The sequence below is a fragment of the Alosa sapidissima genome, chromosome 3 (assembly GCF_018492685.1).
Source record: "Alosa sapidissima isolate fAloSap1 chromosome 3, fAloSap1.pri, whole genome shotgun sequence".
NCBI lineage: Eukaryota > Metazoa > Chordata > Actinopteri > Clupeiformes > Clupeidae > Alosa > Alosa sapidissima.
Genome location: NC_055959.1, coordinates 38,810,417 through 38,837,505, shown reverse-complemented (window position 1 = coordinate 38,837,505; position 27,089 = coordinate 38,810,417). Strand labels below are relative to the sequence as shown.

The window sequence follows — 27,089 nt, the reverse complement described above, 5'->3', positions numbered from 1 at the left end:
CAGTCCTCATCACTAAAATGTTCAGCTAACGGTGACTTTTTTTCTGTAAGAAATCTCTGTAGCGGCTCTCGCAACTCAAACACTCTGGCCAGTGACCTGCCCCTTGACAGCCATTTGACCTCTGTGTGCAAGAGAAGGCGTTTGTGCTCTGCATCCATTTCTTCACAGAGCTGCTCAAATAAGCGAGAGTTGAGTGCGTGTGCTTTAATGTTGTTGATCATTTCAACTACATCAGTTAATACCCCATTCAACTCGGGCGACAGTTTTCCGCTAGCCAGCATTTCCCTATGAATGATACAGTGTGTGGGCTCGCAGTCAGGGGCAACCTCTCTAACCCTTGCAGTGAAACCGGACAGCCGTCCGGTCATGGCTGCAGCCCCATCAGTGCATACGCCAATACAAAAAGACCAGTCTAATTTTCCAGACACATAACCATCCAAAGCCCGGAACAGTTCTGCAGCTGTGGTGTTCGTTGGAAGTGACAGCACACACAACAAATCCTCCTGAACATCCTCCTCAAATATGTACCGGACAAACACCAGCAGCATTGCCTTATTTTCAACATCAGTTGACTCATCAACTTGGATAGCGCACCACGGTGACCCATTCACCCTCTCTAACAACTGTGCCTCAATATCCTCTGACATATCATCAATTCGTCTATGGACAGTGCTTGCAGAAAGCGGTACCTGAGGTATTTTTTTAGCTGCAGCCTCCCCAAGGAGTTCGTTGCACATGTCTTTAGCAGCAGGAGAATGAACTCTTCCCCAATAGTAAAGGGCTTCTTAGATTTAGCAATCCGACTAGCCACTAAGTATGAGGCTTTTAGCGCAGCCACGTTCACCGATGTGGTTGCTTTAAGCACTAGTTTTTGTCCTTCTTGCTCGCGTTTCTTACGCTCAAAGAACTCAAGGGGTTTGTCTTTCAGTGTAGGATGCTTGGACTCTAGATGTCGAATTAGTTTTGATGGTTTCATTGCTTCGTTTGACAACTTATCACCACATACCACACATAAAGGACTTGGTGCATGCGAGTCACCGGTCTCTGCGAAACCATATTTTAAATATGACTCGTCATATTTCCTATTGAATGACCCCTTCTTTTTCTTTGAGGTATCTGGCTCACTACCATCATCAGTGGGTCTTTTTTCCCCACTACCCCTTCCAAAGAAATGCTCTAAAGATTGTTGTTTTTTGTTGCTCATTCTAGCAGTTTAGCTAACTTCGTGTGACACTACCGTACTAGTGAGCTGACGCAGCGCTGAAGGGAATATATAGTGTTGAAGGCGGGACAGACAGACGTAAGAAAATAGACCTTGCAAAATGCAAACATGCGTGCAATCAAACAACTGCATATAGGCCTATGCCATGTAAAAACGTGACATTATTGTGAATTAAATTGAGTTTATTTGGTTTGCTTTTTTTTTTTTTTTTTTTTAAACTCATGTCAGGCTACGGCCCGGTGGTTGGGGACCGCTGTTTTAAACAACATGCTATCCCTCAACAACATAAAAAAAACATTCAAAGGTATAAGAATTTTATCATTTGCTTTGATTATACAGCAACATTTCTATGTGGTCTAAAGAATCATTACTTATCATAATCAAAATCAGAATCATAACTGAAAATCCCTGTGACTTTTGTTTGTATGAATAAATCCACCAAATATTTATTGTACGAAGAAGATCAGATCTGCCCTAGCAGACGTGATACTCCTCTGCTGTGGTACATACAGTAGATAGATAGATAGATACTTTATTGATCCCCAGGGGAAATTCAAGGTCACAGTGGCATACAGACAACACACACACACATTCACTAACAGCAGAAAGTAATTAAAAGTATATAATATAAAAAAAACACAACTAAGCAATAAGGACAGTAGAAGATAAATATATACTAAACACTAAATATACTAAAATACAAATTATACTAAATAACACTTAATCTAAATCAATCAATCAACAGTAATCCACATAGTAGGTGATTAATCAATCAAGATGCGCTTGCAATGAGCCTGTGACTGAGCCTGTGATTCTCTGTGGATAAGGTAAGGTCAAAGTCAAAGTCTGCTTTATTGTCAATTTCTTCACATGTCAAGACATACAAAGAGATCGAAATTACGTTTCCCACTATCCCACGGTGGAGACAAGACATATTTACCAATTAGGTCCACAGACAAACATAACATTCAAGTAAACAATATAAAAAGTAAAAATAAGAAGGCACATTCAATAATAAGAAAATAAGAGCAGCAAAGGTAAGGTGCTCTTTGTGAATGAGTGTCATGGTGATGGTGCAAATGAGTAAGTCAAACAGTGCAACAGTGCAAGAATAAAGTCTATATATAACTATATTAAGGAATGTATAAGTGTGGTCACAGTTCGGCTGTGGCATGGAGGGAGGGGTTGTGCGTATGTGCTAATATAGCACGCAAACAGTGAGGCAGAAGACAGTGGTAAAGTGGCTAGTGGACAGGCAGTTTAAGACATGGAGGTGGTGAAGAGGCAGACAGACTATTACATGTTGCCACTGTTTCCATCAATGATATGCATCATCAACAATGTTGTTGGAATTACAGTGTTCAAACGTCGGAGGTAGCGAATTGCGACACAGGTACGATCCCGACAAATGCGGGACGTCCCCCCGGACCTTATGCGGACATTCACGACGTCCCCAATTGATCCCCAACGTCTTGTTCTCTAGCGGACGTTCTGGTGACATTATTGACGTCCGGATTAAGTTATCCTTTGGGTATCGCGCGACGTTCGGTGCAAGACTTTCTGGGGACGTCACCATCAGGTCCCTCGGATGACATTCGCATTTGGTCATTTCAAAGACGTCCTAAGGACGTCCTTGTGTGGGCCCGACAATAACGGTATACTGGGACATCAAGGGGACGTTTGTTTATTAAGTACACACTTGGCAGCGGAGTTGAGAGAGCTCTGGATACAGCCTGCAGGACGGAGACATCCACATCCATGCGCGACTTCACGTTACACATCATTACGTAGCAACATGAGGTCAGCTTACACAGCATTCAGAAGAAATACACCATTGGTGGCCACTGATGAAAGTAACATCTTTGGCTGTGTATGTAGCTGATAAAGTTTTCAATAACTGAATGAAAAGTTGTCAAATGTTAACGTATAAGGTAACGTTTTGTAATTTTCCTCTCGGGATGAATAAAGTATTGTAAAGATTTTATTGCGACACACACAGTTGTCCAATCAAAAGGTTTATTAGCTGAGAACGAGAGCAGGGACACAGACACAGAACACAATACACACGGAGCAGGTCAAGTACACACACACACTACACATACAGGGGAGGACGCAGCCTACCACACAAAAAGGATCACACACGAGGGAGAACTAAAAGGGAAACATGTCACAATACCTGCGTGGGAGAACGCTAACAATGTGTTGTGCGCCGACATTACACAGCTCCCCCAACAAGCCATTGCCGTCCTCGGCAATTACCACGAGGTAGCCACATGCTAACGTCGGCACGTGTCGCCCGCCACTCAGTCCAGTGCGACAGTACCACCAACTCACGTGGGGTGCACACGCCGCAGGAGCTCACTCAACGGGGAGCCACGCTGCTAGCAATCCAGTGCGGGCGTGCTAGCAACCACGTGGCCGACCCGCTCGTCACCAGCTCCCTCTCAGCAGCCGCCCTCAGGATGCACTTTCCGCGGCGTGTCACCGCGGCACTCCTCCTCTACTGGCGGGGCCCTAGGTGGCCTTTTCAACCGTCGACACTGTACCAAGCACCGGGGTTCGAGGGGGGTCATATAAAGCTGCACCAACCCCACTCCGCTCCGTCGTTTCACCGACCAGGACAGACAGGCACCGACCACGCTGAGCTCTCCCGCTGCAGCTACCGTCTTCGGCGTCCCTCCTCATGTTGCCTCCTCGCAGAGCCGTCCTGCTCTGCTCCCGGCCCGTTCCACTCCCTCGCGGCCTCAGCGAAGGCACGACCCCCGAGATGGCCATGCTATCAAACTCCACACAACAAACTTTTTTTTTTAAAGGCGCCGGCCAACAGGCCAACTAGAACGGGCGCCCACACAGCACGGTACCTCTCAAACGCACCCAAAAGTTTTAAAGTTCAGAGTTCAGAGGGCCTTTCCGTCGAAGCTGCCCCACCGTCGTGAGTTCGCTGCCCTCAGCGGCTCCGCCAACCGTCCGTCGACCAGGAACCTCTTCCTCGCTGCTCTCCCTCGGCTCTGCTCACGCGTTGCGGCCACCGCCAGCTCCAGCCTCGAACCGCCCGGCGCGGAGTCACTGCCCAGCGTCGTCTTCTCCGCGACCGCTTCATCAGGCCCCTCTTCCGGCCAGATCTCCTCCCATGGCAGCAGGCAGGTCCAGGCGACAGCTCCTCTCCTCCGGTGGCAGTAGCAATAGAAGGCCTCAAGCTCTTTAGCAGCCCCTACAAGGGCTCTCTCTGGATCCTCTTGTGTGGGCCTCCACCCAGTGATATGGTTTTCCATTCCCAGCTTCTCTCGCTGGGCGGAGGCCATGTTCGAAAGTTGCTTCTGACACCAATGTAACAATTTGATAGCGACACACACAGTTGTCCAATCAAAAGGTTTATTAGCTGAGAACGAGAGCAGGGACACAGACACAGAACACAATACACACGGAGCAGGTCAAGTACACACACACACTACACATACAGGGGAGGATGCAGTCCCCCACACAAAAAGGATCACACACGAGGGAGAACTAAAAGGGAAATAGTCACAATAAAGACGCTAACTTTACACTCATAACTTAGGAGAAATACAGACATAAACCCCCAAATGTTCACCCCCGTATCCCAGCATGCCCTGCGTGGGAGAACGCTAGCAATGTCTTGTGCGCCGACGTTACAGTATCTATCTATTTAACGCCTCTAGCAGTAGCTGCTCATTAGCCTACCGTAGTCTAAGGCAACATACAGTTTATGAAGTTGTGCGTCTATGAACAAAGTAGGTTCACTGCAGATATGTGAATTATGTAGCACATACGTTTTGAGTTTAACTTTAATGTATAACGTTACAAACTAGGGAAGGGATTTTATCAAATTCATGTTAGCTGATGTGATGCTTGGTGTAACCATAGACTGTATATATAGAACTGTGACGTTTCGAGCCACAGAGCTCTTTACCAGACACTAGCCCAAGTTAAATAAGTGAGGGTAAAGAGTAAACGATATGAAGAACAATTCAGATCATTTTTTAAAATATGTCAAAAATTGAATGTGGCCAAACCCTGATACATATACTGTATATAAAAACATAGTGCCTGCAGCAGGCTTTGTATGCACAGACATTTGTTATACAGGTACTGCCCTAGTTTGTTTAATTTGACCGCAATTGCTTTGGGTTGTAATCCAAGACTGATCTTAAATGCATTTACAGTTAGCCTGGAAAATGTATCCTACCCTCAGAGTAATGTTGAGCTGATTTAGTTTACAACCAAAGGCTGTCGCAAGAGAAGCGTTCAGATTTCAACATTGTGCATGTTGAACAAGATATTGATGCAATAACAGACATAAAACAGTGACTAAGGCATTTGTTGGGAAGAAGGATGATTTTGGCTCTTCTCCCTGCAGGATTCACATATATCATTGCTCTGATTGATTAGGTCTATCCAATATTGTGCAGAGGCCTTTTTCGCCCTGCATCGGTTGAAACATGCCCCACAATCAAATCCAAATGGCTTGGTGCCATTCGGAATAGAATTTAAGTGTGGCTACTCCAGGCTAATTTACAGGGAAGCCATTGATTACAATACACTACACTTGTCATCAAATTCAGTCACCTCCAGGCTAGTTTACAGGGAAGCCACTGATTACAATACACTACACTTGTCATCAAATTCAGCTAGTCACCTCCAGGCTAATTTACAGGGAAGCCAGTGATTACAATACACTTGTCATCAAATTCAGCTACATCCCCCTTTCATTCCCCTAGCAGTCCATCGGGTGTCTTACTGATTGCTGGCTCTTTAAAGCAACACCAAAGAGTTTTTTATACCTTAAAATAATGTTTCCAAAATCGTTTCAGTGGTTCATCAACTTGTAACAGGGTGAACGGCACTTCTGCATTCTCTTTGCGGCCTTCTATCGCACTATGTAAGTTTGCCAGATCGGGTAGCGGATCTGTAGTTTGATGGAATGACATAAGAAACTACAAATTTGACTTGCATCTGATGTCGCAATACATCGTACTTTCATAAAATCATGCAACATATTCTACCTTGTCTGTGGACATTGTTATTCCCAAAGCCTGTGCTGGATAAGCAAATAGTGTGTGTGCGTAAAGTTCTTTGGTGTTGCTTTAAATGGGTAACAAAGTGGCTCAAACAAAGTATTAAACTATTGTGCTTAAGTACATGCATCAGGGGTTAGAGGGGGATGTAAAAGGTCCCAGGACTGGGGACTCTACCTTTAATGCATTTGAACTCTTTTCCTTTCTTTGTCTAAACGAGGTAACTGCAAATATCTGTGATTATATGTAAAAAGCTATTATTTTCTACCTTTTTTTTTAGTTGTTGTTGTTTTGTTTGTTTATTGTTTTTAAGTTCTGTTTTTTTCATGATCATCTCTTTATTCTTCACACTGAAGTTAAGTGAAATCTGGCATCTGGGCCTATGTATGTGTGTACCCAACCCTATAAGCTTGGGATTGCTAACCATTTGTTTTATACATCTGAATGAGCTGTAAATTGTGCACTCAACATGAATAAATAAATATAAAGGATGCCAATCAAACATCTTCAGTATTGTTGACATGTGGTACTAGACAGAGGAGTCAATCCACAAGTAGAAGGTTGCTGGTGTGAGTCCAGCTGCCCCATTCCCTGTGTCCTTGAAGTGTCCCTCTTGCCGCTTTGCCGCTCTTACATGTGCCGCGGTCGAAGTGTTGAACTTTGACTGTGCCGCTTTGTAAATCATAGGTATTTCATAAGAAAAATCTTTGGGACATTACCTCAACCAAGAGCAACCTAGTGGTGAGCGCAACGCACACCGCTTACAATGTGAACCCTGCTTCACTCGCTGGAATGAAGATGGATACCAAGGCTGTCAGAACCAATATGTGGCCAGTAGCGTCGCTACCATCATGCTGTGCGACACACTGTGCGTAAGGCACCAAGGGACAGAGGGGGCAACAACATGTAGCCAATAAATAGCTTTACTGTAAACTGATTTTTAACAACTACATGTACCGCATAGCAGTACAAAATATGACCACTGCTCAGTCCTGTACTGTACATCCTTTCAGTGAAAATAAATCACGTGGCCCCAGCGGTGGCGCGACTGGCTGGGGCACCTGCACCGTGCGCCGGCGACCCGGGTTCGATTCCCGCCCCGTGGTCCTTTCCGGATCCCACCCCGACTCTCTCTCCCACTCGCTTCCTGTCGGTCTCCACTGTCCTATCTAGTTAAAGGCATAAAAAGCCCAAAAAATATACTTAAAAAAATAAATAAATAAATAAATCACGCTTGTCAATTTGTCTCCATCCTCTAGCCTACTCTTGCAACTTTTGTGTATGATTGTATGTGCGTGCCCATGTGTGTGCATAGTGTGGGCGTGCGTGCTTGCATGTGTATGTCAATTTGTCTCCATCTCCTATAGAGCCTGACCGATATAGGATATAGGATACCGATTTAAGAAATAAAAGAGTGTATAGAATAGTAAGAATAAAAGAGGTATTTGTTCTGTGATAACCACATTGCCACAAACTACACTGTGAGCGGTTTATGCTTAATGACTCTCCAAGACTGTTATCAAATATTGGTATAACCACATTTATGTTTCACAAATACACCAACTACACCAACAATCAAACTAGCCTCCGTCACTCAACCAATGCTAACGTTAATGTTGTTTTACCTATGGATATAACATTAAGATGGTGTAAGATTAATGTACCTGCATTAAAAACCAAACATGTTCGATAAACATTCTCAGGTTTATTTCGGCTTCAAGAAGAAATGGGAATTTCATTTCACGTGAAAATCATCCTACCTACAGTATCATCTCAAGCCACAAAGCTGAGAACAGTAAGCTACCTTTGTGTTGCTGTAGGAAGTGAAGTGTAACCAAGTCAAGTAATGAACATGTGTCTTGCAGAAAGACGCTGCGCCATGTGGTGGACAAGCTACGTAATGTCAACCCTAGAAATGCAGCCTAAATGAACATCTCAGCTGAAGATAGGGCAAACTGTAATGCTGCCAACACCACCTCAGTTGCTTTGTAGTTTTCACATGTCATGTGTGTACAGTATGTGGGTGTCTGTGATGTGTTTTTGGTATTGAATGAGGATGGGATTGTTACTGTTATACTGTATGCTATGCTGTGTGGATGAGATATGTCACATGCTCTTCTATGAAAAATAAATAAACTTAAGGGGTCAGGCTTCGAAAAAAAACATTTTAAAATAAGGACCACCCTAGTGTTTATATGTGCTGCTCTGCTATGGAACATGAAAAGAAGACGTTTGGAAATGATCATCCCTATGGAATAATAAAGACTCTATCAATCTATCTATCTATCTATCTATCGCAAACAGCCCAGCCTTCATGCTTTCACTTTCGCTGAGGCTTTTCATGAAAGAGCCGAGTTTATTAGAAACACAGTGCTGAGTGCTCTGCAGTGGACAGGGAATGCGCAAAGGGTTAGCCTACTTCTCCATGGAAAACGAAGCTGAACACACTCTAAACTTCACTGTTTTCAACGGATTTTTTGGCAGTAGGATACTTATTTGGTAAGTCAGTGGCGCCGCCAGCCTGTACGCACTGTGCTATAATTTCTCAACGCTTTATTCATGAAATCACTCAATATTACAACAATACAAATAACTTGTGTACTGTCTTAATTGAAACATGCGTCACGCACAAATTATATCCTATGTTTAAGGCAAAGATAATGGACATCTCAACATAAGGATACATTAGAAGATGATGATTGGTGTAAACTTTGTCAAGCAGTTCTGGCGCTTAAAAACGCAACGTTCCATTTATAAATCATTCAAGCGTAGTGCGTGTCATGACAAGAAAACAGCAGCTTAATATTTTCCAGGGGTTACACAGAAAAATGTGCGCTGTTCTGCTGAAGGCAGTGAGATTAGTACGACTACGACGGAGTATTAGGGCCACACATGAAGAAAAAAAATATTTTTGCCATGGCGAGATTAAACTCGACATGTTGACTTTAAAGTCAGCATGTCGACATTAAACTCGACATTTCGAGAATAAAGTTGAAATATAATATCTACTTTTATCTCGACGTGTCGACTTTCAGATAGATTGCGTCTTGTCTGTTAACTACTCATTGCCGTCATCGTGAAGTGCTGTATCTTGCGGTTGGAAATACCATGCACTATGCCGTTTAGTATATAGCTAGAATAATACATGTATCCAATTATATGTTTCTATACAAAATGCTATTTCACTCTGTTTTACGTGGGTAAGGCCACCGCACATTCAAATAACTGCCCTTCATGAACCAGGCCGTCACTCTCCATAGGTTAACTAATTTCTCTAAAACTGCTTTTCCATGTCTCACCTGCAATAAACATAGGAGGCTATAAACACAGGTATAGCCTAAGCATATATACTATTTTGTTCCCGTGAGGGAATATGTGTGCATGTATACTTTATTTATGTGCGTATGTAGGCTACTAGTACATGTAGGGGTGGTCGGGAGGAGGACAGCTTCATTCGTCCCTAGACATTCAGCAATAGGCTGTTTTGCATCCATTACAAACAAGCAATGTGCAATTCTAGGATTGGGGAGAGCGCCTAGTATGCCTAGTCTAGTGCATAAGCATGAAGTTGAACCTTTAGATGAAAAACACTCTTTAATAATAGGCCTACAATAAATAAAAAAAAAACGCTAATGACGTTTAGGCTACTTTTGACCATCGCATTTATCGCCTGTAACTCCGTGATAATCGTCCCGAGCGGTCGTTCTCTCTCCAAACTAACTTTATTCTCAAAATGTTGAGTTTAATGTCGACACGTCGAGATTAAAGTCGACATGATATTTCAACTTTATTCTCGAAATGTCGAGTTTAATGTCGACATGGCGACTTTAAAGTCGATACATTGAGATTAAAGTCGACATTACATTTCAACTTTATTCTCGAAATGTCGAGTTTAATGTCGACATGGCAAAAATATTTCTTCCTTCATGTGTGGCCCTAATTACGACGGAGTATGCGATGGTCAAAAGTAGCCTAAACGTCATTAACGGTTTATTTATTTATTGTAGGCCTATTATTAAAGAGTGTTTTTCATCTAAAGGTTCAACTTCGTGCTTATGCACTAGACTAGGCATACTAGGCGCTCTCCCCAATCCTAGAATTGCACATTGCTTGTTTGTAATGGATGCAAAACAGCCGTCTAGGGACGAATGAAGCTGTCCTCCTCCCGACCAATGTACCAGTAGCCTACATGCGCACATAAATAAAGTATACATGCACACATATTCCCTCACGGGATCAAAATAGTATATATGCTTAGGCTATAGGCCTACCTGTGTTTATAGCCTCCTATGTTTATTGCAGGTGAGACATGGAAAAGCAGTTTTAGAAAAATGAGTTTTGCCATGTTATCCTATGGAGAGTGACGGCCTGTGAAAGGGCAGTTATTCATGAAGGGCAGTAATTTGGATGTGCAGTGGCCTTACCCACGTAAAACAGAGTGAAATAACATTTTGTATAGAAACATTATATCATTATTCTAGCTATTTAGCCTAAACGGCATAGTGCATGGTATTTCCATAACCGCGAGACAGCACTTCACGATGACTGCAATGAGTAGTTAACAGACAAGACGCAATCTATCTAAATATCTGCAATCTAGCAATTTATCTGAAATAACACCTATTTGAAGCCCATTTTTGTGTGTTAGTGTATGCTACATAGCTTAAACTGTGTAGGCTATGTTTAAACAGTAGCCTATTGCGAGTTCAATGTCAGCATGTCGACTTTAAAGTCGACACATCGAGATTAAAGTAGATATGATATTTCAACTTTATTCTCGAAATGTCGAGTTTAATGTCGACATGTCGACTTTAAAGTCAACATGTCGAGTTTAATCTCGCCATGGCAAAAATATTTTTTTTCTTCATGTGTGGCCATAATACTCCGTCGTAATATAGCCTAAACGGCATGCATGGTATTTCCAACCGCGAAATACAGCACTTCACGATGACGGCAATGAGTAGTTAACAGACAAGACGCAATCTATCTGAATATCTGCAATCTAGCAATCTGTCTGAAATAACACCTATTTGATTTGAAGCCCATTATTCATGTAACATATTGTGTGTTAGTGTAGGCTAGCTTAAACTGCATGCTATGTTTAAACTGTATTGCGAGTTTAATGTCAGCATGTCGACTTTAAAGTCGACACGTCGAGATTAAAGTAGATATGATATTTCAACTTTATTCTCGAAATGTCGAGTTTAATGTCGACATGGCGACTTTAAAGTCGACACGTCGAGATTAAAGTCGACATGACATCTCAACTTTATTCTCGAAATGTCAAGTTTAATGGCGACTTTAAAGTCAACATGTCGAGTTTAATCTCGCCATGGCAAAAGTATTTTTTTCTTTTTCTTCATGTGTGGCCCTAGTACTCCGTCATAGATTAGGCATTGCATCCTACAGTCACTCTGTTTGGAACATCGCAGTTCGGGTTTCAATATTGTAAGATTGTAATGCGTAGGCCTATAGTAGGCTAGCCTATGGATCATCTCAAAGTTTGGGACAACCAAACAACAGTGTAAGCTATTTAGGGCCTGTCCACACGGAGACGCTTTTTAGGTTAAACGCAGAGGTTTTGCTTTGTCTTGGCCGAGCATCCAAACGAATTCTGTAAACGCACTGCCCGAAACCGCACTTTTCTGAAACCTGGTCCCAGAGTGGAAAAATCTGAAACCGTAGCCCGTTCGAATTCGTTTAGACAGCGAAACCGCACATCCTGCTTGCGTATCGATGATGTCATCGCCACACCTCAGCTGCCCTGGACTTATATTGCCTAACAATACTAGTTTTCATACATTACCTACGATTACACTCCGTAAGATAAATATCACAACTGGTGCTGCGCAGCGCCGATAGCTTATGACTTGGTGGACTGAACACTGTTTTTCCCGGTGTTTTTTTATGCATTCTAGCTACTGTCAGTGACGCGAGAGAACTTAACATATTAGGAAAGTGCGGTGTAAGTTTAGGCTACATTAATTTGTGCGTAGTGCCAGTGTCATTAATTTATTTTACATGTCTTACAACATATATAGGCCTACATGCATTCACAGTCGACTGAAATCAGATATAAGCCTACAAAGACGCTTAGAACTCACGTTAAGCCGATGGTAGCACACTGAATGCAAATGCGCGATTTGATGCAGGCAAACGTATTGACTGTTACGAAGGTTTTATAGCAATATTATAAATGTGGCGACAGAATAGCCTAGAACTTGGGTAAGCCTTGCGTTTAGTAGCCTAATTGCGGTGATAGCCAAAACTAATGTGAATCACGGACTATCCTACAACCAAAGAAAGTAAAGGTGATTAGTAGGCCTACCTGCGTTAGCCAAATGAAGGACGGGACTGCACCCTTCACAAACCGTAAAATAAAGTTTATTAGTTTTACAGTTGACTAAAGTTGACAGTTCACCATCAGTCCACATAAACAATTCTGGTTTCCTTGCACTAGCCAAATTTCGTCGTAGCCTATTCTGTCTGTTTGTAAAGCGCAAGTTTTGGTCAATTTCTGTAAAGAAACAGTGCCACCTATAGGCCTGGGGTATGAAGTAACGTGTTGAATCGTGTTGAGATGGATCCGTTTGGACGCAAATATTCTTGATACGGTTCCAGGGAAGACGGAGGGAAAAAAGATCGGTTTGGTACGTGTGGACTAGGCCTTAACCTTAGTGTTACCAGAAGTGTCTTTTATCTAGGCCTAGACCTATGGCAAATCGCGACATAAGCTCTTTCTTTCTTTTGTTGGGTAGCCTATGAAGCGATAATGCATTTAAAGCAATGTCATGTGAGCCAGAGCCGATATGGCCAGAGCTGCTTGCTCTGTTAAGGTATTTGCGTTAAAATGGTGTGTTAGCAGCCAGAATTTCAGAGAGTTTATTCAGAAGTTATATTTCCACGCCACCAGACACCACTGATAGTGTTCAACAGCAGAGGGCGGTGTTAACTCTATCAGCACTAATTGAAATAAATATAAAATATAAATATGTTGCTGGTTTAAGGTTATATTGGGTGAAATGTAGATACTGATAATAATAATTATGTGATAGCTTACTTTGTAGCGTACTTTGTAGCCTACTAGTTGGCTAATGTGCATTTCATTACAGGGCAATTCCATGGACGCCAGTGAAATGCCTTGACATTAGTATGATGCCCTATGTGTCTATCGTGAGGGGAGAAGGACAAAGATGGACTTTAACCTTGTGTTGTTTTTGCTTTGATACTTGTGTTTCTGTAAGATCTTACACTTTTGAACGGACTCTTCTGACCTAGTTCATAATGTTCCTTATTGATACTTTGCCTTGTGAATGCATTCTTCCGTCGGAGACTAACCTAAAGTCCTTATTTGATACTACCTGGTGTGTAGATGGCAAATCATGTATTGTATGACGATATAAATGTTTTTAACCCAGTTTTAATGTCTTTGGTTCTTATTTAAATAATTGGACAAAGGCATGTGTGTGTGCAGGGAGGTGTAATGATCTGATTTAGTGATATAATGAAACTATGATACGATGCGAGGTATGTGTGTGTGAGAATTGAGAAACAACTGATTGTCTCTTTGGTGCACAGTAATCTGATTGCCTGATGCATATGAGACCTCTCCGCAGAGGTTAATAAACTACTAATGAGAAAGACAAAACCTTATTTCAGACTCTCAGTATTTATAGTTTTTTAAGCAAAATTTCTTCTACACTATGTAGGTAGTCTACATAACATTTTTGAAGCAATGACTATAATTATTTTTTACAGTCATTGATTTGAGGAAAGTCATCCAGAAGAGGTCCAGTTTAGAAGTCCGGATAGAAAAACATTCCACTGCTGGGTTGCTGCTGGTCGGGCTAGAGGCTTGTGACTGTCCTGGCATGATGAAACGCCCACTCGACTTGGTCATGACATCATGGTTATGTATACTGGGTCAGTGCAGTTGTGAAGTAGCACAAAAAGGTAAGTAAAAATGGTGCTACCAAAACGGCTATATACCTCTGTTATGACATAACTTGCTGACATCTGACATGAGACTCTTTTGTCTTTTAACAATATGTCTCTTCTGACATGTTCTTGAATGAATGTTTTGTTTTTCTTTTAGGGGTTGAGGTGAACTGCTTATATGATGCGGAAATTGGGAAAGTTACATGCAGTGTTGCTTTTCATGGCATGGCGGAATGTGAGGTTGTATCTGCCACACTCTGTGACATGGATGATATCTGCATCAAAAGGGAAGCACTGACTGTTGATGTCATGGATCCTAAAGAACAAGAGTATACTTTCATTGCTTATATGGAATGTGGCGTTGCAACAACATCGGTCAACATCACACTACCACCAGGTACCTTGCCCGTAACATATTCAGAGCCTTAACAGCTGAAATGTTAATGTTTTTGCATGAAGTAGCAATAATAAAACTATATGTATTATTCATTAACAATATTAAGTGATGTAATTCCATTTTTTCACCATATAGGCAAACTTGACAAGTTTGAAAAGGAATGTGAGTATACCACTTTATAAACACCTGAAAAAGATAGCAAATCCTGTATAACCAGGTTTTAACCATAACAGAACCATAAGGTTTATCAAGCTGGTAACACAAATGTAAAAATATGTGCTTAAGAAGGAAGTAGGTGGAGTCTCATTTTTTATTAATTATTCTTGAACAATCAATGCAAAAACAAAATTTCCAAAGTAAATACCATGCACAAATGAAGCTATTTATGAGAGTATGTACAAAATGATACACAAATATTATGATTTGTTTCGTGTTTGTTTATTTCAGATGAAGATACATCTCCTGAAGATCACCAAGCTCCTTCAAAGCCTATGTGGGCCATCCTAGGAACCTGCATTGTAATGTTTATTGTTTGCATGGTCTTTTTAAACCAACACAGACCCAGGATGTGCTCTGGATCAGGAGACAGAGATGTGGAGAGCCATAACACACGCCGCCATGTGGAGAGTCAACACACATCTCCAGACTCGCCTGACGGTGAGCCCCTCTCAGTGGGTCAGGAACCAACAGACACTCACACACCTCTGGTGGCCTGAGACACAGATGAAGCCTCCAGCTGATTCCAGATCCAGACACAGATGAAGCCTCCAGCTGATTCCAGACATGGCACAAGTCATGGCATGACACAAGTCATGGCATTCTTAGATGCGTTCATTAAAAAGTAACACTTTTTGCACGCTGGAATTTCGGCTAAGGACTAAGGACGGCACTTTTCTGGACTACCAGAGCTTTCATCCATCGATACTGAAGCACAGTTTAACCATGACAGCCAATTGCCGGATCTGAGACAGTGAGGAGGCATTTGAAAGACTTTGCACTTTACACAATCACATTTGTCTCTACTTTCGGCCAGATATTCGAACACGCTGAAAAATAGAGTGCAATATTGCTGACATTACGTTGTCAAAACAGTTAACACACAGGTCTAAACAGAATTACTCTGGCCAAAATGACACATTTTGCTTGCAAAAGACTAACTCTCTCAAAACATTTAAAACACACAGCAAAAGCCAATTTTGCCTTCAAACAACACAACTTGTAGTCAAATCACTAATTGTAGTCAAATCACTATTCGCTTTCAATCAATCATTACACACTGACTGTAAGGGTCCTGTCGTGTTTTGTTTTCCCTGTTTAGTGTTTTCCTTCATGTCTTCATCTCTTGTTTACTTCCTGTGTCCTGTTCCATGTGTTTCTTTGTTTGTTTTGCCATGAGTTTCTGTTCCCTGTGCCCGTGTCTCCGCCCCTCACCTGATCCGCGTTAGTCTTTTAATTATGGTTTCCACCTGTCTTGTTACCTTGTTCCTTGTCCACCTGTGCCCTGTTACCCCTGTGTATTTAAACCCTCTGTCTCCCCTCAGTCTTCGTCGGTTATTAGTCTATGTTTAAAATAAAGATTCTTGCAACTCTGAAGAGTGCCTTGCCGTACTTTGCCCTACGTTTGGGTCAAGCCCTTGCAAACGTGACACTGACAGACACACTACTTCTGTTCCATTTCTTTCTAATTTTTATGATATCAGAAAAACCGTGAAAAGACTAAATGTATTGAAATAAAAATGAATTGTATTCACTCTTCTCAAGATGTAACTGTCATTGGTGTGTAAGACGACACAAATTTCATTGAACAACAACTTGGGGCAGCCGTGGCCTACTGGTTAGGGCTTCGCACTTGTAACCGGAGGGTTGCCAGTTTGAACCCCGACCAGTAGGAATGGCTGAAGTGCCCTTGAGCAAGGCACCTAACCATCACTGCTCCCCGAGCGCCGCTGTAGCAGGCAGCTCACTGCGCCGGGATTAGTGTGTGCTTCTGTTCACTGTGTGCTGCTGAGTGTGTATTCACTAATTCACAGATTGGAATAAATGCAGAGACCAAATTTCCCTCACGGGATCAAAAGAGTGTATATACTTATACTATACTATATACTTTCATTTTTCATTGAAATAGACCAATAGTAAACACCTTTGATACAGTTCTCTTCACCAAATAGGCAGTACTTTCTCTAAATATGCCTTATATTGCAAATAGCAACACAGAACAGACATGGTATCTCTTATGGATAATGAATGATTGCTGGTTGAACAATTGTGCAAAGGAGTGTGTATCAGAGATTCAGACTTATGCAAGGAAACTCTACCACCCGTGAATAGATGTTTTCCTTTTGTTTTGCGTAGGTTTGGTCTGAGTTTTGGTGGGGACACTACCCACTAACCACCCCCCCCCCCCCCCCAACTCAACTCTTTCACCAGCCACTATAGATATATAAAATGATTAAAATGTGCTACTGTCCAACTACTATCCATGATTAAAATGTGCTACTGTCCAACTTGATCTAACTACACTGTGTAGCACATAATCTGATTTTAATATGTAGGCTACAGATATGTAGGCTATATTTAACATTTATTTTCTATTTGGTCTGTTATGAAATCATGCCCATTTAAGCACAGGTCAGTTTTAAGAAACTTAAATACATGCATGCTTAGCATGTTGTGAAAAGAAATCAGGCTACATTGACAAACTCTTAACCGTGAGCTGCCTGTATAGGCCTATTCTCTGATTCTAATATTTACAGATATCTAGGCGATGTAAGCACAGCTCAGTTTTAAGAAATGCAGCCGAAAGACCATGTTGAATTTTGTTATAATTTATTTCAAAACCGGATTACTCTGGAACAGCTAACTATACACGGGAATGCATTACACCTTTGTGTTCGGTAAGGTCTGCTGTTTATTCTGATATATGGTTTGTCATGTGTTGCGTGAAGAGTGTGTAGGCCTATGATATTCCACCGAGACGAATGGATGTGGAGATGGGCGCAGAGAATAATTATTACATCTCTTGAAGTTATTTTTCTCGCGAACTGTTTATCACAGCAAACTGTGGCTAGCTCGCACCGTTTAAAAGCTGAGAAAAGGCTCTTTCATGTGACACATGTGTGATGAGTAGCCTACTTCTCGAGGAGTTCAACAGACAAGAATGGGTGAATTTGGACGCACTTCATGTTTGTAGTGAAGTAAAGCTGAAGCGCTGCATGCTGCGCAGGAGACTGCGGCTCACTGGTATTTAGGCTATTATAGGTAACTTCAAATCAGCGCGATTTAGGCTACCCTTATAGGCTACTGCACATTACAAGATCTGTAATTCGGTCCCCACGCAAATCTACGCCCCTGGAGTTTAGGGTCTTAATGACATCTGTAACTGTTTTGCAAAAGGGTGTGAGGAATGTGTGAATCCAAAGAAAACACGTTTGTAAGATGACTTCTGCTGCAAAGAAGGTGTTCATGAAGACCAAATGGATCCCCAGTTTCTTTAAGCAATCGAGAAAAAACTGTAAACTGAAAAGCTATAGAATATTGTTTTTTGTTCTTTCTACCGGATTACAAACATCTATGACCACATTTCATCCCTCTAAGTCAAAGTCAAAGTCAAAGTCAGCTTTATTGTCAATTTCTTCACATGTTCCAGACATACAAAGAGATCGAAATTACGTTTCTCACTATCCCACGGTGAAGACAAGACATATTTTACCAATTTAGGTCCACAGACAAACATAACATTCAAGTAAACAAAAAAGTAAGTAAATAAGAGGGCACATATAATAATGAAAAAATAAGAGCAGTACCAGAACTGAAACAGTTCAGTTTCTCAAGTCACTTGAGAAACTGAACTGAGCCCTAGCACCAGGTCTTGTGAAGCTGTGTGTATAGATCAATATAGAAGAAACGATGAGTAGGCTAGTTTACACAGTTATTTGTAAAGGTATGTCCATGTGTTCAGCTCAATGCCCTCTATAGAGACTCCCCATAGAAACGTTTGGAAATGCTTAGCCTACTGACAATACAAAGGTGTACTGTATATGAACCTAGCCCTTAGTGTAGAAGCATAATCCTGGTGTCAAATGAAAGGTAACAATCTGAAGTGTCTTGTTTCTATTTGGATTGTATGTCAGGGGTTCTGATATAGAAGACCCATTTCTATGGATTCTTATGGACATTTTCAGACCCAATATTCTGCATCTATCGCTAAGGATATACACTATGGCTAGAAGGTATAGGGGAGCGCAGCATTGCTTGCACATGCGAAATATTTTAGTGTGTTTCTCCCTGCAAATGCTTACTCTCATGCTTCCAGACTGGACCATGTGCTCTTTGTGGGATAAAGTCGGGCTTCTAGTTCAGACTCCTGGGTGCGTTCTTCCCATCTCTCCCAGTTCCAGTCACTGGCTGTTCTACATGTAAAACAAAGCAAAATAAATAGAAAAAAATAAATATTGGACATTTTCAGTGCATGAAATTATTAATTAACACATTAATTAAGTGTAATGTGACAGTAGCCAATCTAATATGGGACACAGTAAGACACTAGGCTAATACAATTATAACAAGATAACATATGCAGGGTTTATTAGTAAACTAGGGAGCTCTTAGGTGACAAGCTACTACAATTAAATGAAGGCTAGGGTTAGGGTAATGATGGCATGTGGCAGATCATTAGGCGTATTGATAGGCCTTTATGTCTTTTATTGACCAAGGTGGCACTAGAAGTGAAACTTTGCTGAAAATCTCAAATAGTTGAAACGATTGGTTTGATTGATTAAATCAATTCATGGTCATCTACAGCATGAGAGCTATTTTTATTTTCGACTGACATGCTCTCATGCTGTAGATGACCATGAATTGGTCAGTCTTCGCTACACTTTGATATTTGGGGTGGAAAATAAAAATAGCTCATTGTCAAAGGGGAGACTGACATGCATACTAGAAAGTTTGGGAACAGCGTCTATGCGGGCAACATCCCATGGCAAACAGCCCAGCCTTCATGCTTTCATTTTCACTGGGGCTTTCCAGAGAGCGAGAGCCAGGTTTATAAGAAACACATAGTGCTGAGAGCTCTGCAGTTGACAGGGAATATGCAAAGGGTTAGCCACCTCTCCATAGAAAGCGAAGCTGAACACTCTAAACTTCACTGTTTTCAACGGATTGTTTGGCAGTAGGATAGCCAACTTTTGGTAAGTCAAGGATGACACAATTTCATGCTTAGCCTTTAGGCTATAGTTGAAGCAAGATAGATATTGTTTTATTTTAAAATATCAAAAGTTTGTGCAAGCCTAACATTATCCTAGACATAGCTATTGCATCAAGCGATGGCGTTCTATGTTTCAAGCGTAGCGATTCGTTGGGGGCAGACTGCATAGTAGGCTAGAGTTAGTTAATTTTTCATGCTGCCAGAAACCACTGCTAGTTTTAGACAGCAGAGGGCGCTGTTAATTTGAAATACGGCTCTGGAAAGAGGCAGAGACGTATAGCATGTCAGCACTAATTGAAGTAAGAAATGTTAAAATAAAGAGTGAAAATAAGTTAAGTGTAAAGTGAATGTGTTGAATTGAAGAGCAATAATGCGGGTTTATTAACGTACTGAACGTGTTGCTGTGGGTTTATATTAACATATACGTTACCTTACCTGCCTTAAAAAAACAACATTATTCAAATTAAAATTTTGACAGATTCTTTGTGATGCCTGTGTTGTGCAAAGCCAACATAATATGTTTAGGTTGAAAAAAGAGAGTGTGTAATAGGTGGTGTCACTCATGCGGTGCAGAGGTAGATGTTCTGCAAAATGTTTGTCCTTATCGGCAAACCTCACCTGCATTATTTAGCTGGTTTAAGGTCATATTGGGTGGAATGTAATTAGTGATACTGTACTGTATATTACCCCCCTTATTCTAAGCTTAGGCCTCCATATATATAGAAGTTTACTGAAATGTAGTTAAACCGAGATGTGAGTGGTCTAGGACGTACTGTATAAAATCTTTGAAGCAGTGATTGTTATGGTTGTGTGTGTGTGTGCGTGTACGTGTGTGTGTCTGTGAGAGAGAGAGATCAAAAAATATGAGTGGGATGTGGACTACGATAGGGGGTGGGGTAGGGTGGGGTGAGAGGGTCGGGGTAGGATAGTCATGACTTTTATGTTTACATGTTTATTTGTGTATGTGTGGTTATGTGTAAATGTGCACATTCGTATGTGCATTCAATATAGTTCTATCTCTCGACTGCCCAAAACAAACTTCTCCATCTGGAGATAATAATGGTTTATCTTATCTTATTGTATCTTATAAAACATGATTTTTTACAGTCATTGGTTTGAAAGGTCAAAAGTCCCCCTGAAGATGAAGTCCAGTTGAGAAGTTAATAGCAGGTGTCTCATAAATGACTGCTGTGTTAAAGTTCAGAAGTTGGGATAAACAGCAGGTGTCTCATACATGGCTGCTGTGTCACTGAAGCTCCTGCCTGCTTCTCTCCCCTGCAGGTCTCTTGTCTGCCCAAGCTGGATGCCTGCGTCTGCTGCCATAATGAAACTCCCAGTTTGCATCATGACATCACTTTTATGGGTGCTGGGTCAGTGTAGGACCGCAGATCCTGGTATGTAACAAATGCTACTATGACTACAACTGCTGCTACTCTTAACTACTACTGCTACTACTACTCCTACTCTTAACTACTACTGCTACTCTTAACTACTACTGCTACAACTACTGCTACTCTTAACTACTACTGCTACTCTTAACTACTATTGCTACAACTACTACTACTACTACTGCTGCTGCTACTACTACTACTGCTACAACTACTACTGCTACAACTACTACTGCTACAACTACTACTGCTACTCTTAACTACTACTGCTACAACTACTGCTACTCTTAACTACTACTGCTACAACTACTACTACTACTACTGCTGCTGCTACTACTACTACTGCTGCTACTACTACTACATTACATTACATTACATTACATTTGGCTGACGCTTTTTTTAACCAAAGCGACTAACAACATGGTAAACAGTAAGTTTTAGAACAATTCTCACAATTTTAGGACAGTTTAAAAAAAAAAAAAAAAAAAAAAAAAAACACATTAGAGTACAGTAAGAATAAGTGCGTCGGTGAGTGCTGTATTTTAACAGTTACTTGTCAGTTTAAAACGGCTGGTGAGTGCTAGGATCAGTAAGACTTGTTGTAAGTGTTGCTATGAGAGTAGATGTTCTCTAAAGAGCTGGGTCTTTTTTACTACTGCTACAACTACTACTGCTACAACTACTACTGCTACTCTTAACTACTACTGCTACTCTTAACTACTATTGCTACCACTACTACTACTACTACTGCTGCTGCTACTACTACTACTGCTGCTACTACTACTACTACTGCTACTACTACTACTGCTACTACTACTGCTACAACTACTACTGCTACAACTACTGCTACTCTTAACTACTACTGCTACTACTACTCCTACTCTTAACTACTACTGCTACAACTACTACTACTCTTAACTACTATTGCTACAACTACTACTGCTACAACTACTACTACTGCTACAACTACTACTACTCTTAACTACTATTGCTACAACTACTACTGCTACAACTACTACTACTGCTACTCTTAACTACTACTGCTACAACTACTACTGTTACAACTACTACTGCTACTATTAATGCTACTCTTAACTACTACTGCTACTACTACTGCTACAACTACTACTGCTACAACTACTGCTACTGTTAACTACTACTGCTACAACTACTGCTACTCTTAACTACTACTGCTACAACTACTACTGCTACAACTACTGTTACTCTTAACTACCACTGCTACTCTTAACTACTACTACTACAACTACTACTGCTATTACTAATGCTACTCTTAACTACTACTGCTACAACTACTACTGCTACTACTAATGCTACTCTTAACTACTACTGCTACTACTGCTACTACTACTGCTACAACTACTGCTACTCTTAACTACTACTGCTACAACTACTGCTACTCTTAACTACTACTGCTACAACTACTACTGCTACAACTACTGCTACTCTTAACTACTACTGCTAGTCTTAACTACTACTGCTACAACTACTACTGCAACAACTACTGCTACTCTTAACTACTACTGCTACAACTACTACTGCTACAACTACTACTGCTACTCTTAACTACTACTGCTACTACTAATGCTACAACTACTTCTACTCTTAACTAGTACTGCTACAACTACTACTGCTACTCTTAACTACAACTGCTACAACTACTGCTACAACTACTGATACTCTTAACTACTACTGCTACTACTACTGCTACAACTACTGCTACTCTTTACTACTGCTACAACTACTACTGCTACAACTACTACTGCTACTCTTAACTACTACTGCTACTACTACTGCTACAACTACTGCTACTCTTAACTACTACTGGTACTACTACTGCTACAACTACTACTGCTACAACTACTGCTACTCTTAACTACTACTGCTACAACTACTGCTACAACTACTACTGCTACAACTACTGCTACTCTTAACTACTACTGCTACAACTACTGCTACAACTACAACTGCTACAACTACTTCTACTCTTAACTAGTACTGCTACAACTACTACTGCTACTCTTAACTACTACTGCTACAACTACTACTGCAACAACTACTGCTACTCTTAACTACTACTGCTACAACTACTACTGCTACTCTTAACTACTACTGCTACTACTAATGCTACAACTACTTCTACTCTTAACTAGTACTGCTACAACTACTACTGCTACTCTTAACTACAACTGCTACAACTACTGCTACAACTACTGATACTCTTAACTACTACTGCTACTACTACTGCTACAACTACTGCTACTCTTTACTACTGCTACAACTACTACTGCTACAACTACTACTGCTACTCTTAACTACTACTGCTACTACTACTGCTACAACTACTGCTACTCTTAACTACTACTGGTACTACTACTGCTACAACTACTACTGCTACAACTACTGCTACTCTTAACTACTACTGCTACAACTACTGCTACAACTACTACTGCTACAACTACTGCTACTCTTAACTACTACTGCTACAACTACTGCTACAACTACAACTGCTACAACTACTTCTACTCTTAACTAGTACTGCTACAACTACTACTGCTACTCTTAACTACTACTGCTACTACTACTGCTACAACTACTGCTACTCTAACTACTACAGGTACTACTACTGCTACAACTACTACTGCTACAACTACTGCTACTCTTAACTACTACTGCTACAACTACTGCTACAACTACTACTGCTACAACTACTGCTACTCTTAACTACTACTGCTACTACTACTTCTACTCTTAACTACTACTGCTACAACTACTACTACTCTTAACTACTATTGCTACAACTACTACTGCTACAACTACTACTACTGCTACAACTACTACTACTCTTAACTACTATTGCTACAACTACTACTGCTACAACTACTACTACTGCTACTCTTAACTACTACTGCTACAACTACTGCTACTCTTAACTACTACTGCTACTACTACTATACTACTAGGCCTTTTAACGATAGTTTTAAACATAACATATATTATCTCAAAGTACTACACAGAAAAGAATGAAAGAAAATATGTAAAAATGATTAATAATTAACTTGTTTGTACTAAGCTAATTGTAAAGCATATGTCATGTTTTGAATTGTATATGTCAGACACAAAGATTAACCCTCTCCTTCTTTTCTTTCAGGTATTCAACTGAACTGCATTGCAGACTGGAACATTTTGAAAGTTAGCTGCACTGTTGGTTTCCCAAGGACAGCCTCCAACTGTATGGTTGAGGATGCCTTCCTGAATAATACAGCTGCAATTGTTTCTGGAAATGACACATTCACTGTTGATGTCATGGTTGAAGAAGGATGGCAGTATTTCACTGTTAGGACAAACTGCGGTGTAGAAAATGGATACTTTGAAGTTACACATGTTGCTGCACTATCAGGTATCTTACATTTAACATAGTTCAAGACAACAGTAGCCTATCAATAAATTAAATATAAAACAATATATTTTCATTGACAATATTAATCCTGGTAATTCATTTTTTTCATCATAGGTGAACATGATGAAAACATTGATGGGAAATGTGAGTAAACCACTTTATAGATATCTTACTATGCTGTATGTAAATCCTGCGTAACTATTAGGGCTGTCAATCGATTAAAAAAATATATAATTTTTGCTGTGAAAGTATTTTAAATATTTAAATTCAAATTAATCATTGAATAATCAGCATTAGTGACATTCGAAAGTTCAAAAACTTTTATTATTTTTTTCACTGTTCAAATAATGGCCATAATAATCTACGATATGACCTAATATCCTGAGGAAATTAATTCAAAAGTGCTTCGGGAAGAAGTTTTTTTTTTTCACATACAATGCATTTCAGGCCACAGATATAACCTATCCTAGGGGACACAATGAAAATAAATTGACACTCCCCTCAATGTCAACACTATTTGTTTGCATTGTTGTGCGACTTTAGAGTTGACAAACTCCGGTGATATGCAAATTCCTTGCTACAGACATTGCAGAGGACTTTATTTTAATCAAATCTTTATTTTTATCAACACCATCAGGCTGTTTTTTAAAAGTAAATGTTCCAATCAATGATCTAGGCAGTACATTTTCTTCTCTCTCCTTCATTTTACAGTCTAAAGGTTACTGACTAGAACGGCTTAGAGTCAAAGGTCATACGGAATCGATTAATCTGCGCTATTTTTTTTAATCAGTTATTTTTTCTCAAATTAATTAATCAAAATTAATCAGTTATTTTGACAGCCCTAGTAACTATGTTATAACCATAAGAATGGGATGCACTTTTTATCAAGTGTCTTTGATAAAGAACGTATCCAAGGACAGCTGATGATGTGAGGCTATACACTGAATTATTTCAGAACTTTATACATTAGGCTAAATAAAATGTAATGAGTTTAAGTAGGTGCAGCTTAATCCCAAGCACAAAATCCCCTAATGAGGGTACAGAATGCTGATTTTTGTTCATGTTCTCTCATTTCAGCACTTACTCCTACTGATGATCCCCCAGTTCAGGCAGGGGCTATGTGGGCCATCGGAATCCTCACTGTAGCATTGATTGTTGGCATAGTCTTAATGTTTTCAATGGGGCTCAGGAGGCACTCAAGCTTATGGAGGTCCAGGATGTGGACCCAATCAGCAGACACGGATGTGGAGCGTAATGACAGCAGTGAGCCCCTCTCAGTGGGTCAGGAACCAAGAGACACTCACACACCTGTGGTGGCCTCAGACACAGATGAAGCCTCCAGCTGATTCCAGATCCAGACACTGTGCAACTCCAGACGGGGTGAAAGTGAACACTGCCATCAAGTGTAAGCAGCACAGCACACACAAGCTGCCGCGTGAAGCCACACGCAACACTAAAACACTAATTTCCAGCACTGTGAGGGAAACAAGAGGAGGCTTGCTGGCGAGCACCATTCTTTTCCTAAATATGTTTTAATTTGCCATTTCTGCCCAATGGGTTAATATGTATGTGTTTTGGGTCTTTTGTGTATGTGTGTGTGTGTGTGTATGTGTGTGTGTGTGTGTTTGCATGGTATAAGCTTTAGTTTAACTTTAAGTGAACTGCTGCTGAATTGTTAATAAGCACGCGGGGTAAGCTATGTGATCTGTAGCCCATGTGAATGGTTGTGTAAATACATACTTCTATCGAGTGCCAAACTGCTGGTGTTCAGTGTAAAAGGCATTCACTGTAAATATGTACAATATATATATATAATTTATAATCAATGGTGAAAGAAGGCATGGGGAATGGGGAGATGTTCTAGAACCAGATCATGTTCCCCAGGTTTTGCACTTATTCCAGGCTGAATCAGGTCTGATTGGTCTGATGGATTATCAGCTGTTATTAGCATAACAACATGTTAGCATTATCTCTACCAGATGAGCTTTTGTTCAGGCCATCCATTATAGATCCATTATAACACTATAACTCTTTGTAGGGCTTCCAGCTGGTATCTGGACTCAGGTTGAAATAGCATTGTATTGTAGTAGGTGAACATTAATTACAGTGCCTGTTCTTCCTAGGCAACTTCTTCTACTTCTTCTTCTTCTTATTATTATTCCGCTGACCACTTTTTCCGTACGCAATTTCTCTTGAACAGTTTAACTTAGAAACTTCATTCAAACTTTGTAACGTAGGTCTTCAAACAGATCGGGTTGGTATGACTTTTCAAATTTGAAACTTTTATACTTTTTAAACTATTAAAGAAAAACTTTTTAAAAATCCCCATAGACCTAACATTGCCGATTGTGACATCATAATACGGCCTTTAAGCAATTAGAATCCTATGGCAGGTGTTCGGGCCACCTGGATCAACTGCCAGTCTCAGGCTTTAAGCATACAAACTGGCCCTATTAAGACTACACATCCTGTTCAACTGCTTCC

General features: G+C 40.7%; 2 protein-coding genes across 3 annotated transcripts; both read left to right on the top strand.

Annotated features, from left to right (window-relative positions):
• The first annotated feature begins 8,586 nt into the window (after nt 1-8,586).
• Nucleotides 8,587-16,186, top strand: LOC121705671. Of its 2 annotated transcripts, none has more exons than XM_042086835.1 (5): nt 8,587-8,752; nt 14,016-14,211; nt 14,354-14,593; nt 14,729-14,755; nt 15,041-16,186. In XM_042086835.1, the coding sequence occupies exons 1-5, from the start codon at nt 8,657-8,659 to the stop codon at nt 15,307-15,309; spliced, it is 828 nt and encodes a 275-aa protein (XP_041942769.1). In that variant the 5' UTR covers nt 8,587-8,656; the 3' UTR covers nt 15,310-16,186. The 2 variants fall into 2 exon arrangements, with proteins under 2 accessions (XP_041942769.1, XP_041942770.1); XM_042086836.1 differs by having other exon boundaries at nt 8,589-8,757; nt 14,017-14,211.
• Nucleotides 16,187-19,597: 3,411 nt separating this feature from the next.
• LOC121705681 lies at nt 19,598-26,706 on the top strand. The gene is made up of 5 exons (XM_042086854.1): nt 19,598-19,782; nt 21,081-21,193; nt 24,357-24,605; nt 24,720-24,749; nt 25,683-26,706. Exons 2-5 carry the CDS (start codon nt 21,103-21,105, stop codon nt 25,949-25,951), a joined length of 639 nt encoding a protein of 212 aa, XP_041942788.1. The 5' UTR covers nt 19,598-19,782; nt 21,081-21,102; the 3' UTR covers nt 25,952-26,706.
• Nucleotides 26,707-27,089: the final 383 nt, after the last annotated feature.

Bases quoted from the DNA above. Each gene is read 5' to 3' on its own strand.
- LOC121705671 (XM_042086835.1), top strand. From the start codon at position 8,657: ATGCGCAAAGGGTTAGCCTACTTCTCCATGGAAAACGAAGCTGAACAC. The intron at 14,212-14,353 runs GTAAGTAAAAAT...TTTTTCTTTTAG, and splicing joins TTGTGAAGTAGCACAAAAAG to GGGTTGAGGTGAACTGCTTA. The intron at 14,756-15,040 runs GTGAGTATACCA...TGTTTATTTCAG, and splicing joins TGACAAGTTTGAAAAGGAAT to ATGAAGATACATCTCCTGAA.
- LOC121705681 (XM_042086854.1), top strand. From the start codon at position 21,103: ATGCCTGCGTCTGCTGCCATAATGAAACTCCCAGTTTGCATCATGACA. The intron at 21,194-24,356 runs GTATGTAACAAA...CTTTTCTTTCAG, and splicing joins GTGTAGGACCGCAGATCCTG to GTATTCAACTGAACTGCATT. The intron at 24,750-25,682 runs GTGAGTAAACCA...CTCTCATTTCAG, and splicing joins TGAAAACATTGATGGGAAAT to CACTTACTCCTACTGATGAT.